This window comes from Procambarus clarkii, chromosome 8, assembly GCF_040958095.1.
Source record: "Procambarus clarkii isolate CNS0578487 chromosome 8, FALCON_Pclarkii_2.0, whole genome shotgun sequence".
NCBI lineage: Eukaryota > Metazoa > Arthropoda > Malacostraca > Decapoda > Cambaridae > Procambarus > Procambarus clarkii.
Window position 1 is genome coordinate 22,765,011 of NC_091157.1, and position 15,831 is coordinate 22,780,841.

Below are 15,831 nucleotides of genomic sequence, written 5' to 3' on the forward strand. Positions count from 1 at the left end.
TATTTACTCTGATATATAAAAGGCCCGGAGATTTTATATACTCTGGTATATAAAACGTCAAAAAAGTATATAAAACTATCAATTGAATATAAAATTAAAGGTTCCCACCAGGCTTCTGTGCTGGCTAGGGTTCAAGTCTCCTGGTGGGAAAGTGTTCTCAAGTTGTATAACTTCACTCTCGTGTTTAGGAGAGTTGTGAATCAAGCATAGACATAGTGTTCTCCCATATTAACAGGGACTTGATGAAAAACGTAAAAATGATAGTCATCCTTAAGAATTATTTGACTCTAAAATTCAGGGATGGTCAACTTCTTGGGCTGCTCCCAAGAGAACTGTTGCCGTCCAAAATGTCCATAACACGAGGTATCACTGTAAATTGGTCTCTTTAAGCCCAGCTCCTTGACAATATGTCCTAGTCGTAGATCAAAGTTGTGGTTAACAATCTTCAGAAGCTGTTTTGATGTGTACTGTGAGGTGCCATAGTGGAAGATGCTGATGCTTATGGGGTGCACAACACTAATGGCGTAAGATACCTGAACCAAACAGCGTCTACATAATTTGTTTTTCACCAGTGACTTGGCAACCCATCGGGCGGCATAGGCCGCTGAGCGGTCAATCTTTGTGTAATCTTTGCCAGAGAACGCTCCCCCGCCATGAGCACCCCACCCACCGTAAGTGTCAACGATGTTTTTCCTACCAGTTAGCCCAGCGTTACCTTGAGGTCCACCCATGATGAATTCTCCGCAAGGGTTGATGTGGTATTTCGTTTGAGTATCTATATATTTTTCAGGAATAATGACCTTGATGACCTTCTCCATAACCTCGTCACGCAAAGCTTCGACAGTAATTTGTTCTGAGTGCTGTACAGAAGCGACAACAGTGTTCACTCTTTTGGGAATAACAGCTCCTTCATCGAAGGCATACTGGCATGTGACTTGAGTCTTACAGTCAGGTCGCGCCCACCAGAACGTCCCATCTCTTCGCAGCTCTGCAATCTTCTGATTGAGACGGTGTACCAGCATAATAGTTAAGGGCATGCACTCATCGGTCTCATCAGTGGCATAACCAAACATCAGTCCCTGGTCCCCTGAACCAATGTTGTCATCACTGCGCCCGATGTGTACACCATTAGCAATCTCCGCACACTTTTGCTCCAGGGCCAGAAGAATATTGCAGGTCTTGTAGTCAAAGCCCTTTCGTGAATCATCAAAACCAATTTTCTTAACAATATCACGCACAATTTGTTGATAATTAACTTGGGCCTTGGACGTAATCTCCCCACAGATCAGGATCATACCAGTTTTGGTACACGTTTCACAAGCAACTTTGGCGTCAGGGTCCTGGCTAAGATGGGCATCAAGCACTGCGTCGCTGATCTGATCGCAAATTTTGTCGGGGTGGCCTTCGCCTACGCTCTCACTGGTGAAGAGGAACGTCTCATGATCTCCATCCATGCTCTCAGCGCACTATCCTGGGGAACGAAAATGTTACTGTACTCTTGAATTTGGGACTAGGTTTCCTTGGCTAGATTTTAACTAAATAAAAATCCGTTATGTAAAGGAATATTATTAAAAACATTGACCTAATTGTGTGAAGAGAGAAAGAGAGAGAGAGAACGCAAACCTGGTCACGTGGAGAGAGAGCAACTGAGCAACTGTAAAGCAAGTGTGCAGCTGCTCTGTCTTATAACAAAACTGTGAGTCAAAAAAGAATATGGATTTTTGAAATGATTATAAACCATTAAAAAAAAAAACATTATTACTCATTCTAATTGGAAGAGTGAATGTATAATTTGGTAACCTGTAATCCTTAACTCTTTATGAACATAATAATTCCATCTGGTGAAAGGGATAATAATAATATTGTGTCAATAATTATAGAAGTATTTATTAGTCATATATAAAAATGTAATAGAAGGAACAATAAGATTTGAAATTCAATTCATATATTTCCAACCAGTCTCCAAGGTAAACAGCCTCTGTCAAATGGTAGATAAGATACATTATAAATCATCTTTATTATATGTTGTTAACAAAAAGCTGCTGTACGTGTGGACATTTGTATCCAAGATGTTTTTTCACTATTATTAATTCTCTCCCGCAACCACCACATTCTCTTTTTGGGGGGGGGTTCATAATGATTGAGATGACGATGATGTTCCCTAATAATACTTCTAATTTCTAGAAGAGTCTTGGGTATGAAGTATTCAATATGGTCTCCCTCAGCGCCTTCAGCTGCCAACAAATCTGCACGTTCATTTCCATAGATTCCAACATGGGAGGGAATCCACAGGAACTTGACAACTCTTCCCTGGTTGGTTAGTACCTTCACAACTCTCTTAATTTCAGCGACTATTGAAAGATTCTCGTCCCGATCTTTATTTAGGCTTTGCAGTGCTGCTCTCGAATCGGTGCAAATCACTGCACCAGTAGTATTCTGTTCAATAATATACTTTAACGCCATAGCAATGGCAGTTAACTCTGCTTGTGTTGAAGAGGTATAGTTCTCAATTCGCGCTTTTTCCTCATTTTTTGGTGGAAAAAATACATCATCCTTCTTAATTACCGTGTATGCTGCACCCGCCCGGCCATTAATAGGATTAGATGACCCATCAGTGAAGATTTGATCTAGTTCATCTCCAGCTTCATTATAAATTTCCTTAAGATACTTGTGGCTTATTTCTTGGGGTAACATGTTGGTTTTTTTCTTTACCATATCATTGATGATAATCCTGCACGAGTCATTCAGGGGATCCACCCAGGGAGGTAATCTTTCTACAGGCATGAGCTCACGAGCTTGTTGAAGTAGGTGAAGATCTTCAAGGTAGCCGACTGCTCTGTGATGCCATTTTTTGCTTCTCTTGTTTCCCCCTGAAAGTAGCACAGAGCTCAATTTTTTTTTAGCCATGTCATTATAATGGGGATCTCTGGCAATCCTAATTGCAAGCTTAGCATTCAGTTCCACAATTCTTTGTTTAATACTGGGAAGGGATAATAACTCTTTTTGTAGATTGGACATTTCAGCAGTTTTTTTCTTTGGAACTCCAAGAATGATTGAAATGGCTTCATCCTGTATGCTTTCTAGCCTATTCATATCACTTTGTGAATAAGTACATAAAACAGGTGCTGCATTGTCAATGACGGAGCGTACATAGTTTGTGTACATCATTTTAAGTACAGCAATAGAGGCTCCATGGCCATCATTCCAAGTCATAGCTTTCAGTTTCAGTTCCCTGAGTCGACTTTTGCATGTTCCTATGATTTGATTGAGCTCCTCTTTCTTTCCCTTGTTTGAGCCGACGGTGACGCCAAGGTACCGATAGTGGTCAACCCATTCAAGTGTTACACCATTAATTTGCAGTTCTTCATTTTCTCTCCGCTTGCGATGGGAGTATGCTTTTGTCTTGTTTGTGGAGAGAGTGAAACCGAGCTCAATACATTTCCTTCCAAGGAGTTCAATGGCCTGTTTTATTTTATCAAAGGTGGGAGCTTGTATTAGGACATCATCTGCATATCCCACTAGTTGTGTTCCTTCAGGAAAATCAATATTGGCAATTGCATTCATAAGTACATTGAATAGTGTAGGGCTTAAGACTCCTCCTTGGGGGGTCCCGAGTTCCATATTCATTGTTCTTGAGATTGCTCCATTGAAGTAGACCTTAGCTTTCCTCCCTGTGAGGTAGTCTTCAATCCATTTCATGAGTCTCCCCTTGACACCCATACATGCAAGCTCGTCCAGGATCGCAATTCCCTGGGCTTTGTCGAAGGTTCCTTTTATGTCAACAAATACAGAGTACCTAGCCGTGTCATTAACCAGGTAATTAATTATACAATTGGCTGTGCTCCGTCCTTTGACATATCCATTGACTCCTTCCCCAAACCTACCTATTTTGTGTAACAGTCGTTTTAGGATGATCTTTTCCAGCATCTTGCAAGTACATGACACGAGACTGATAGGTCTGTAATTGCCAGGGTCATTGGGTTTTGGTATGGGAACAATTTTGGCGTGTTTCCATTGTGTGGGCAGAACTCCATTTAGGAATGATTTGTTAAACAATAGGAGTAGTGGATTCCCAGGCACTTCACACAGTGCATTAAGTATGTCGTAGGTAATGCCATCCTCACCAGGTGCTGTAATTTGACCTCTCTTAACAGCCGCCCTTACTTCCTGGGCTGTGATAGGTTCTCCATATTCGTCCTCACTAGACTGTGCTCTCGCTATTCTAGTTCTTCTGTCATTCTGTAGCAGGAGCTGTTCCATGACGATTTCCATTGAGAGGGAAGAGGAGGATGCTGCCTTACTCCACATGTGAATTAATTCTTCAGCTTTACTCTGTGGATCTTTGCCTCGAGGCATTTTCTTCCGAGGGGGTCTTCGCCGAGGCGTACGGCGCTGAATTCTAAGACAACTTTCAATTTGGTGATTAAGGTCATCAACAAATGTATCAATATCTTCTGGGATTTGGTATTCCCTGAACCAGTCATTCATCCTGTCTATGAAGATTGGCTTCATATCTCGTCTGAGTGATAACCACCTTCTTCTTTTATTTGACTCATTCTTTCTCAAATTGTTCATGTCGACAAAGGTAATCAGTGTGCCCGGTGGTCACAACATAAACTTTTGCCCAAGGTATATAATATGCTACTGACATCTGTGTCAAGTGAATTGAACAGGAGAACATCCTCTTTTATATCCCTCTATAAATCAAATATATATAAAAAAAATATTTATTTTAATTTGTTTTCTTTTATTAATCCAATTATCCTTCTTTAATTATCGAACATTGTAATTTGTTAATTATATATTGTTTTGAATGGGAAAGATGCTTACATACATACATATATATCTCAAAGGCATAGATTAGTTTAGTAAAGTTACTACAAAAAATTCAATATAATAGTAGTAATTAGGTTACATTTGTATACTACAGGACTTTAGGACTTTCAGTTGTGTGGGCCTAGCTAGTTTGTTTCCCCTTAGCTGGCAGAATACCACCCCCCTGCAACAGCATTTGTAGGATTCATGGGGCATAGATAAGACCAAGGAGTATGCTTACCTCTACAATTACAACAAAATGGAAATTTTTGTTTCTTTGTACACTCTTTAGAGTCATGTTTATTACCACAGTACTTACACCTGGGGTCGTACTGACATTTCAAAACCAAATGCCCCCAATAATAACACTTCAGGCATAATTTTGGCTTCTCTTGGTATTTTGAAACTTTTCTATAGCCTAGTCCTTGTACAAAATTTTTTTTAGGAGCCTCACCTTTTATTAAAGCTATAACCTGACTTTGTTTTTTATAATGAACAATGTTTCTCTTTACCCAAACAACACTGTCATTGTAAAGGAGATGATCGGGATCCAAGTAAGTTGGATATTTGAAAAGTATGACCTTTGTGAAAATACCTTCTTCTGGAACAACCATCACAATATTCTGAAAGCCATCTGTAGTTAAATGTTTAACTGCCTCTTCTGTTCCAACTGTGATATATGGCTGATGAAGACCCTGACCCTCCTTGAACACTGGTTTAAAATCTGGATACTCCATAGCTAAACGTACAGTCCACACCATCTTTTCATTGAAGTTCAGTAGGCATGTTTTAGGAAATAACAACCGCCTCCTTAGGCAGACCGCCTCAGTCATTTCATTAACACATAAGTTACTCACTCTTATCACTGTAATCGTTGAGAATCACTAATTCACACTGTATATTTAGCTAGTTGTTTGATTACTACTACTACTACTAATTTCTGTTGATTTAAAAAAAAAAAAAAAGTTTGCGGCACAGGGGCATTTGGTATGCTCAATGTCCTAAACTTCCTCTAACAAATTAGGAATAAATATTCGTTCACAAATTAGTTGTGAAATTCGATCTCTCTTTTTCACAATAAAATCTACTTTAGAATAATTGAAGAGAACCACAGAAACATTTCACTATCAATGACACCACCCCTAACATCAATGTGATTAAAAAAAAAAAAAAAAAAGTAAGACCAGATCTTGGAGCTATTCTTCATAACAACCTTCTGGTACTTTTACTTGAATATCTATCTTGATTACACCTTTTCCTTGTGCTGGCACAGTAACATCGTAGGCAGCACTGAAGCAAAAGGTAGATTGTTAATTAAAATATATTAAAATATATATGGCAATTAAAATATATTTAAATATAAATAAGTCATAAATTAAAAAAAAAAGTAAATTCCAACTATACCTGTACAAGTCATATCCAGCAGCTAGTGTAGATCCAAAATGAACATGATATATGCCAAGAAAATGTGGTGGTAATAGAAAAGAAGTTCCGGTAGGAGAGATATATATCTGTGTTTACTCTCACTCCGACAGAATTAATAATCTCATTAATATTTCTACTCCTTTTATATGTTCCTTGAGGTGCCAGTTACCACCAGATACAAGTAAAAAAGTTGTTTAAAGATTTGGTCAATGTTCCAATACACTTATTAGTTTTCAAAAAACGTCTGAAAATGAATGTCTGGAGTTATCAAATCTAAAGCTGATATATCTTTGGTAAACTGTTCCAACAAATGTTCATCCAGGCTGGTTATGCTTTTAAATACAGTCCCACATTCAAAACAAGTAAAAAAGTTGTTTAAAAATTTGGGACTGATATGCTGTTTGTTTCCACATATATCATATTTTTTTTCACTGTTTGTTTTCAAAGGCTGAATCATGTGTATTGATTTCAAATGTAGGGTTAAGTTTTATTCATCCCTAAATCTATTCCCACACAATTGACATTTTAACTGTTTTACTCTGTGTTCCCATATGTCTAGTCAAGTCGCATTTTTTAAGGAATTTTTTTCTACATATGTCACATGAAAACCATTTTTCTCTAATGTGTTGTTTGTTTGTTTTTTCACATTCACTGCACTTTGGAGTTTTACCGGTATGAATTGTAAAAAGAATAGTCTTCTTTGTATGAGTTGTGAAATGGACTGTTAGTGTTCTTATTGTACTATATTTTTTTCCACATACATCACATAAAAAAAAGTTGTTTGTTGTATGGGTTTTTGTTTGATCAAGTGACATCTCTAAGAGAATTATCTCACTTCCACCTGAAAATAAAATAAAATAAATTAATTTATATAATTATTCTGATTTATAATATATACATTGACTCTTATTACATTATAGTAATATGATATACTTTATTTTTATTACTTAATAATTAACTTTGTTATAATAGACTTAAGTAAATTATACAACATACATATGGGGTTGGGGTTGAAGAAACATTAAATGTTGAATGTGCTTTAGATTGTGTGATTGTTGTTTTACTACTCAGAATGAAGTGTCCATGAAGTATGGCGAACCTGTAATGATTAGCATAGCCTGGCAAACTCTTTTATATACCAATCCAGTCAGACTGATACAGACTTGAGAGGCTATAGTTACTTACTCAATTATTTGTGACGTATTTTTCATTATGTTTTTGTAATTATTTAACTGATCAATAACCATTTGAGAATATATTTCTCTCTCTCTCTCTCTCTTTTAGATATAGACCCAGAACTAAACCTCTTATCCACTATCTATGACAATCATCACTTCAATGATCAAAATTGCAGATATTTTACAGCACATGATGTAAACAATGTATTAACAGATAATCTCAATATCTCTGTAATCAACTTGAACGTTAGATCCCTAGGTAAACACTTCGATGATGTTAGTGCCTTGATTGAATCTATTGACAACAAATTCTCTTTTATTATACTTACTGAAACGTGGTTGAAAGAGGATAATACTCAACTCTTTAACATTCCTAACTACTCGGCAATTCACAACTGTCGTCAAATGCAGAGAGGTGTTGGTACTGCTCTTTACTACCACCAAGAACTAACATGCTTAAAAATAATTAGAACTAGAGACTGCTGTGGGGAGTATATATTCGCCAGTTTCAGAGTCAAGGGTGCCGAGTCTGTCCTGTCTGTGGGTGCAGTCTATAGAATTCCTAACACTGATGTGTCTGAATTCAACTCAAACCTTAGAAATCTAATACTAGATAACAGATTGAACAAAAACCATCTAATTATCGCAGGGGACTTTAATATTGACCTCGGCGAGCCTGAACACCCTACTGCTGTTAGCTTCCTCAACTGTATGAATTCCTGCTTCCTCATACCCTTAATCACTAGACCAACTAGAATCACTGATAGTACTGCTACGACTCTAGATCACATCTGGACCAACATAACCTCTCCGCTTACTTCAGGTATAATCACCGATAGCACTACAGACCATTACCCCACATTTCTCTTAACTAACATTAGCAAACCACCTCTTGAGTCAAGAGTGATACGTTTTAGACTACACAATGAAACTGCTATAAACAATTTTATAACTGCTGCTGATAATGTCAACTGGGAGTCCGAGTTAGGTAACATAGGGGACATCAACCTAGCAGTGAAATCTTTTCTACAAACAACTCTTAGCCTTTATAACACCCACTGTCCTATGCTTACAAAACAAGTCACAAGCAAAAGACTTAACAATCCTTGGCTTACAAAGGGAATACTTAAATCCATTAACAAAAAACACGACCTTGAGAAGAAGTATAGGCTAGGAACAGTCTCCAAAGAATTCTCAAAGAATTACTCGTTATTGCTATCTAAAATAATTAGACGAGCCAAAACTAAATACTATGAAGATAAATTTACCCAAATAAAGAGCAACATTAAAAAAACTTGGAGCACAATTTCACAAATATTGGGATCAAAGAAGATTTTAAATAACAAACCAACACTCCTTTCCAATAACGTTGGTCAGCTTTCAGCCTCTGATTCTGCTATTGAGTTCAATAGGTTCTTGTCTTCCATTGGGTCATCCCTTGCAAATGATATTCCATCTTCCTGTACTGATGTTAAGGACTATCTTACAGGTAACTATCCACAGTCTCTGTACCTAAAGCCTACTAGTTCCACTGATGTCAATGAAATAATCCTTTCCCTTAAAACCAAGTCTAGTGCCCTCGAGGAGATACCAACTTTAATTTACAAAAAAGCCTCCAGATCTCTAGCCCCTGCTATTGCATTGCTCTTCAACAAGTCACTTGAACTCCAAACCTTTCCTGACATTCTAAAAAAAGCAAGAGTAACCCCTGTCTACAAATGTGGTGATCTCACTGATGTTAACAACTACAGACCTATATCAATCCTGCCTAACTTGTCAAAAATATTCGAAAAGCTAATCTACAAGCAGCTTTACTCTTTTCTAGCCAAACACAATATACTTAGCTCTTATCAATATGGCTTCAGACCCAAAAAAAGCACTAACGATGCACTTATTAGTATGATTAACTTAATTCACGCAGCTCTTGATAAAAAGGAGTTTCCTGTTGGGTTATTTGTGGACCTGCGTAAGGCTTTTGACACTGTCAACCATCAAAACCTTCTTCTTAAATTACATCATTATGGAGTCAGAGGTCACTCCCTGCAATACCTCAAATCTTATCTTACTGACAGGCTCCAGTATGTTTCTGTGAATAATACAATTTCTCCCACCCTACCCATCAACATTGGTGTTCCTCAGGGCAGCATACTTGGCCCTCTCCTCTTTCTCATCTACATTAATGACCTTCCAAATGCCTCCCAACACCTCAAACCAATTCTATTTGCTGACGACACAACCTTCATTTACTCCAGTCCTGACCCCCTTGCTCTAAATGCCACAGTAAATACTGAGCTAGAGAAAGTCCATCTTTGGCTAACTGCCAACAAACTCACCCTTAACATTGACAAAACGTTTTATATTCTGTTTGGCAATAAATCCTCTAATCAGATAAATCTCAAAATAAACAATACCCAAATTTGTAACAAATTAGATGGCAAATTCCTTGGCGTTCTCATCGACCACAAGCTGAATTTCCAGGGTCACATTCTAAATATATCAAAAAAAGTTTCAAAAACTGTTGGCATTCTTTCTAAGATCAGATATTATGTACCCCGCCCTGCCCTGGTTACTCTCTATTACTCCCTCATCTATCCATACCTCAACTATGGTATTTGTGCTTGGGGTTCTACTACCCAAAATCATTTACGTCCTCTTATTACCCAACACAAAGCTGCTATTAGGACAATATCCAACTCTGGCCCCAGACATCACTCGGTACCCTTACTCAAATCTCTGAATATGTTAGATATTAAGTCACTGCACATTCTCTCTTGTGTATTATACATATATAAAACGCTGAACTGTAATGCCAATCCTGACCTCAAAAGCTTCATTGAAGGTTGTAACAGAACCCATGAGCACCACACCAGGAATAAATACAGTTTTGATATTCCTAGAGTACGACTTAATCAAACTAGAAATGCTCTACAAATCAAGGGACCCAGAATGTGGAATGACCTTCCCAACCATGTTAAAGACTGTACCTCTCTCAACCAGTTTAAGATAAAAACTAAACACTACCTAATAAATTCCCTGTAACCCACCTCACTCCTTTATTGTCAACCCATGTCTGTTATTTTATTTTATTATTATTATTTTTTTTTTTAATCAACACTGTTTGTCAACCTATTGTATTTGTGCTGTTTTTTCAGTCATGTTCCCCCTTTTTTTTTATCTTTATTTGTATTTGTTTTCAACACTTTTTATTCTTTATGCTCAATTAGTATTAAGTTCTAGATATTAATGTTTTTCTTGCCCGAAACGCATTGCGTAATAGTGGCTTTAGGCATTGTATGTACTAGCTCTATCTATATATCAATCCATTAATGTAACATCACTTGTATGTATGTACCTTACCTGAATAAACATATTTTATTTATATTTTTTTTTTTCTCCTACCCTATGTTATATATTTATATATTTACAAATAAGGGAAGAGAAGAGGATGGCTCACTGGGATGTGTTTTGTCAAAGAAAAACCCAGCACAATAACACTGCCTGAGTAGTAGGTGACTGCCCTCAACAAGAGGAGCAAGGGTTTATTTAGACCTGCTCTCTCTCTCTCTCTCTCTCTCCAAGTGTTAGTTTAAAATATTATTTGTTTATTCAAGTCAATCTTCATCTAACAAACAAGATGTGGGAAGTAAATCAATCAATGAAAATGAGATGATATGTAAAATTCACAAAGTTTTGGCTTTGTTAAAATTTATTATGTTGATATATTGGTGTTATAGTAATGGTCAGATGGATAACGAAGACATGATCAATATAATATAATGTTAAGACAAATTGTCCTAGTGTTAGGTCGTTACCTAACTTTTAAATAAAATGATACAACCAGTTTTTGCCCCCCCCCCCTCTATACTACTAAATTTTATAAGATAGGAATTAAATAAAGGATATTTAATTTCTATATCTCTTTTATTCGCACTAAATAAACCTTTACTCTATGATCCTTGTCAAATATTCTTGCATCATTTAGAATTTTTGAAGTGTTCACACATCGCATCTTGAAACGATCCCGATCTGCAGCAGCTGTGTTCCACATTTTACCATCTATTCTAGCTTTCTGATAGGCATATGCCCATACATATAAATATCGTATCGTTATATGTGGATTAAATTGAACTTCCTTTTTCATTTTTTCTTTTCTCTCCTCCATTATCCTCTATTTGACAAGTACACGTTTAGGTTCAGGTCTGAAAAGAAAACATAAATAAAGAATCACACTCCCACGATGATTGATTGATTGAATACAGTTCCAACAACGAACACCCACAATACCACCAACATCACCATCATTTTATAATTATCTGAAAATGACAAAAAAAATAGGTCTTTGTATATTATAAGCTCAGAAATATATATATAATACAATGGTAAATAACAAGATTATGATTTTTTAATATAAATAATGTAAATGTCATATAATACCTTCAAGAGATGATTTTGAGGATTAGCTAAAGATGCGCGTTGGAGTAACTCTTAACCCAGCTCAGACCGACTTATCTCCTCTCCGTCCCTTATTAGAATGCACAAGATAGTGTGAGTATCTCTCTTACATCCTGTCATCATATACATTACAATAGACTTGCCCAGCTGATAAATGGACCGACTCAGCCGGATTTCCTTGAAAAAACTATATATGATTTGATTTACATACCTTATTTTTTAACTAATTATCTTTTTAGTAATAATATTTAAACAAGTTAGTATATCATGCTTTACAGTATTAAATCCTACATATAACAAAATAATCCCAATTATATTAAACATTTTTTTTTTTAAATCTGTTAATTTGTTCAATGTCTATATAATGAGTAGGACCTTGAATTTCTATACCTAATTGTAAATCTGAGAAATATATATCAATTTCAAATAGTTTGTTATTTTTTAATAGTCCTCTTTTGTTTATATCTACTTTGATATTATTATTTTTTTGTTTTTTTGTTAAATGATAAAATATAGATTTATATACACGATATTCTAATTTACTCTTAAATTTTCCCAAAGGAAAATTTCTATATTTTTTATTCATAGTTTTTTATATCCCATTTACAATAGATTTTTCTTTATAAGAAAAAATCACTTAAAAAAAAAAAAAAAAATATGTTACATTTCGAGTAAGAAAAAGACATAGGTGGGAATTTTGAATGTATATAATTGAAACCAAAAATGAATAATTTTCAAATAAATAACAACAGCGATGATTTACAAGAAGATGATGATGATGGGGGTTCTGGTAGGAGTTGTCACTGGTGTGTGTGTGTGGATAAAGTGTGAGTAGTGGTATCTATGATTTTTCCAAATTTCATCTTAATAATGTAAGATAGATACTTTTTTTTATGGTACTTGCACTTGGCTCTCCACCCCATCCTATCTGTGATTAATTTCATGAAACCATTATAAATATACAGATAAAGAATATCTTTCTCTCATTCTATCACAGATTACAATGGATAAGCTGGTGCTTGCAGCAATGGCCTTAGTGGTGTTGTTCTTGGAGGCGCAAGTTCTGGCGGCGGTGATGATGGCGCTCTTGGATGCACTGGTCCTGGCGGTAATGGTGATGCTCTTGGTAGTTCTGGTCCTGGCTGTGGTGGTGGTGGTGCTTTTTGAGGTTCTGGTTCTAGTAGTGGAAGTATTGTTCTTGAAGGTCCTGGTCCTGGTGGTGGTGGTCAAATTGCTTGAGGCCATATTAGGACAACCCCGGGGCCCAGCAACCCCTCGGTCCGGTCCGCAACCAGTCACCCTTTTTTTTCTTACAAACCCGTCATGAAAATGTTCATTCCTCTTACCAATCACACATATATCATATTGTCGAATATGGTAAAAAAAACGACAAATTAGCTAACTAGCTAGTTAGGAATATAATTTCTAAACTGTATTAATATGGAGTATAATAATAAAAATTATTTATAGTTATGGATTTCATTAAATCACAATGATTCCTCCCTGGACAACAAACCATCCACCATCCTTCTTCTTCCAGCACAAGCGTACTCCTGATTATACTTCCAAAAAACTTTCTTCTAACTTTTGAATACCCAATATAATATTAACTGTTTTAAGTGGATTCGCTCGAGATTTATCTGGGCGATGTCGGCAAACCTTTATAATGTTTCTGTTGTTATTTAACAACACCTCATATATCTCACCATCATGAAAATTTTCAAATGGTAATGATGGGGATATTGATGGTTTGGATATGCTTAATTCCCCTTGAAAGAAAATGTAATAAGGTGCTAAATCATTTCTAAAATGGGCTCGTAATACTTGTAATATATTCATCCTTTCTGCAGCATTAAAAGCCGTAGAGACAATGTCTATAATGGCAACTGGTCGATAATTATGTACCATAAAGGAAGATGAATTATTGTTTATAGAGTATAGATCAGTTTCTACTGTAAAAATGAAATCGATCAAAGAATGGAGAATATGTTGGGGTATTAAATGTGGATGTGATGTCGATAACATCAGAGGATTTGAAATAACAAAATGACTTGGGTAAAAACGTAAAATTCCATTATTACCATCCAACTTAGGAATATATAAACAGGAGATTGATTCAAACTTTCAGACGGAGTTGGATGATGGGGAGTACTATCTTCATGAACATGTTGATACATACTAAGATTTAAAGGAAGTTGAGCTTCTAATCTCTAAGAAGTATACCAGTAAATTGAAGTTCCCGAAGGTGGTGATATTGTAGGTACACCCTCAGTATTCATTGTTAAAGCAGGTCCTGTCTCACTTTGTTGTAAATCTTCTGTTTCTAAAGTGAAAGGGAATATTTGGGTATGATCATTAGGAATGTATCGATGATATAGAACTGTTTTGGTTGAATAATCTAGGAGGTAAGTTGTTTTTATACAAAGATCACTTCCATCAAGAAAGCTAGCCATACCTACTAACATGCTTTCCCCACTGCTATCATCACTACTATTATGTTGTATATACTGGGCATCGTAAAAAGATTCCCCTTCATCACTAATATAAACAAATTCTAATGTGAGGGAATCTAAACGAAAAACCACTTTTTTGTCACGGAATTTCTTATATTGAATAAAATATCTATTCTGTTGTGGTTCAATAATTAGGCGATAGTCTCCAATCCGCATTTCTAAAACCCTAGAAATATATTGCATGGATAGTTCACCCAAGGGAGCTAAATGAGCTTGAATAAGTGGATGTGCAATATCCACATGACGCCGACATTCACGTTCTTCTACAAAATGAGTATTTTTACAAATTAAATTTTGGTCAGTATTTTTGGTCAGTATTTTGAATGTTTAAGACACTCTAACTGCCGTTTAATATCGTCGCTTGATGATTGATGTCTAAGAAAATATTCAAATAAAAAATATGGATAACTTTTAGAATTAACTAGCTTAGTTAAATCTTCACAGAGTTTTATTCCATAAACTTCTGTAATTATTTTATGTATTGTTTTCAAAAGGTATTTCAAAACGGTTGAATGGAAGGAATTGAAGAGTTTGATCATATCTACAGTTTCATCGTCCTTTAATATTGGTGGTAACTGTATTTTTTGTTTTTTTGGTGATTTTGATTGCATATGTTGATTTACAATACTATCCTTAATACGATTATATTCATTATGAAGAGAAAAAATGTTTAAAACTGCTTTCCCTAAAATTTCAATTTTAATTAATTCATCCTCTTCATTTGATAATATATGTTTTTTTTTTTTTATCTTTCTTTTGGGTGATGGAACAGTTGACAATGGTACATTTTGACTTCTATTATAATAATAGTCTAATATATTATTAGTAACAGAATCCAGTAATGTATTTACAAATTTAGAGGGATCTTCTTTCATTTTTAAAACAATAAAATTACTATCCACATTTTTATCAGACCCAGAACCTAGATTACTTAATGGTGCAATCACTTCCTGAACTATGTCATCGACAAAGTCTTTACAAATTTGTTGACGTCGATTCATTGTTAAGTTTTATAAGACTAAAAAAAAAAAAAGAATTAATCTCCTTTTATGCCCTTCTAAAAAAAAATACTACAGAAATTTAGTTTTCTATTTACCATTCCAAATACAATTGTTTAGGACAAAATTCCAATAAAACCATGATTATATATGTTCGTTGCCATTTATTTAAATTGTTCAATTGTATTCGACCAAACTGTCGAATTTTATATTGCTTACTAAAATACAATATAACTAGGATGTGGAATGAAGTCAGTCTCTCTATTTTTTCAAACTCTTTCTCTCATATATTAAAAATATTTCTATCAATCTTAAAGTACTATACAAAACAGTATGTTATCATTCAAATAGCCATTGATTGAGGTGCTTATCAGAGTCAGTCTCTGAAAAATCTTCAAATCAAGTAACATGAAGAAAAACACCATAACTAAGTATTTACAATCACATATA

General features: G+C 35.4%; 1 protein-coding gene across 1 annotated transcript; it reads right to left on the bottom strand.

Annotated features, from left to right (window-relative positions):
- Positions 1-299: 299 nt before the first annotated feature.
- LOC138361870 (S-adenosylmethionine synthase-like) lies at positions 300-10,007 on the bottom strand (the record flags this gene model as incomplete). Its single annotated transcript, XM_069320939.1, has 2 exons — positions 300-1,436; positions 9,999-10,007. Coding segments are annotated over 2 exons (1,146 nt in total), but the record flags the coding sequence as incomplete, so codon positions are not given.
- Positions 10,008-15,831: the final 5,824 nt, after the last annotated feature.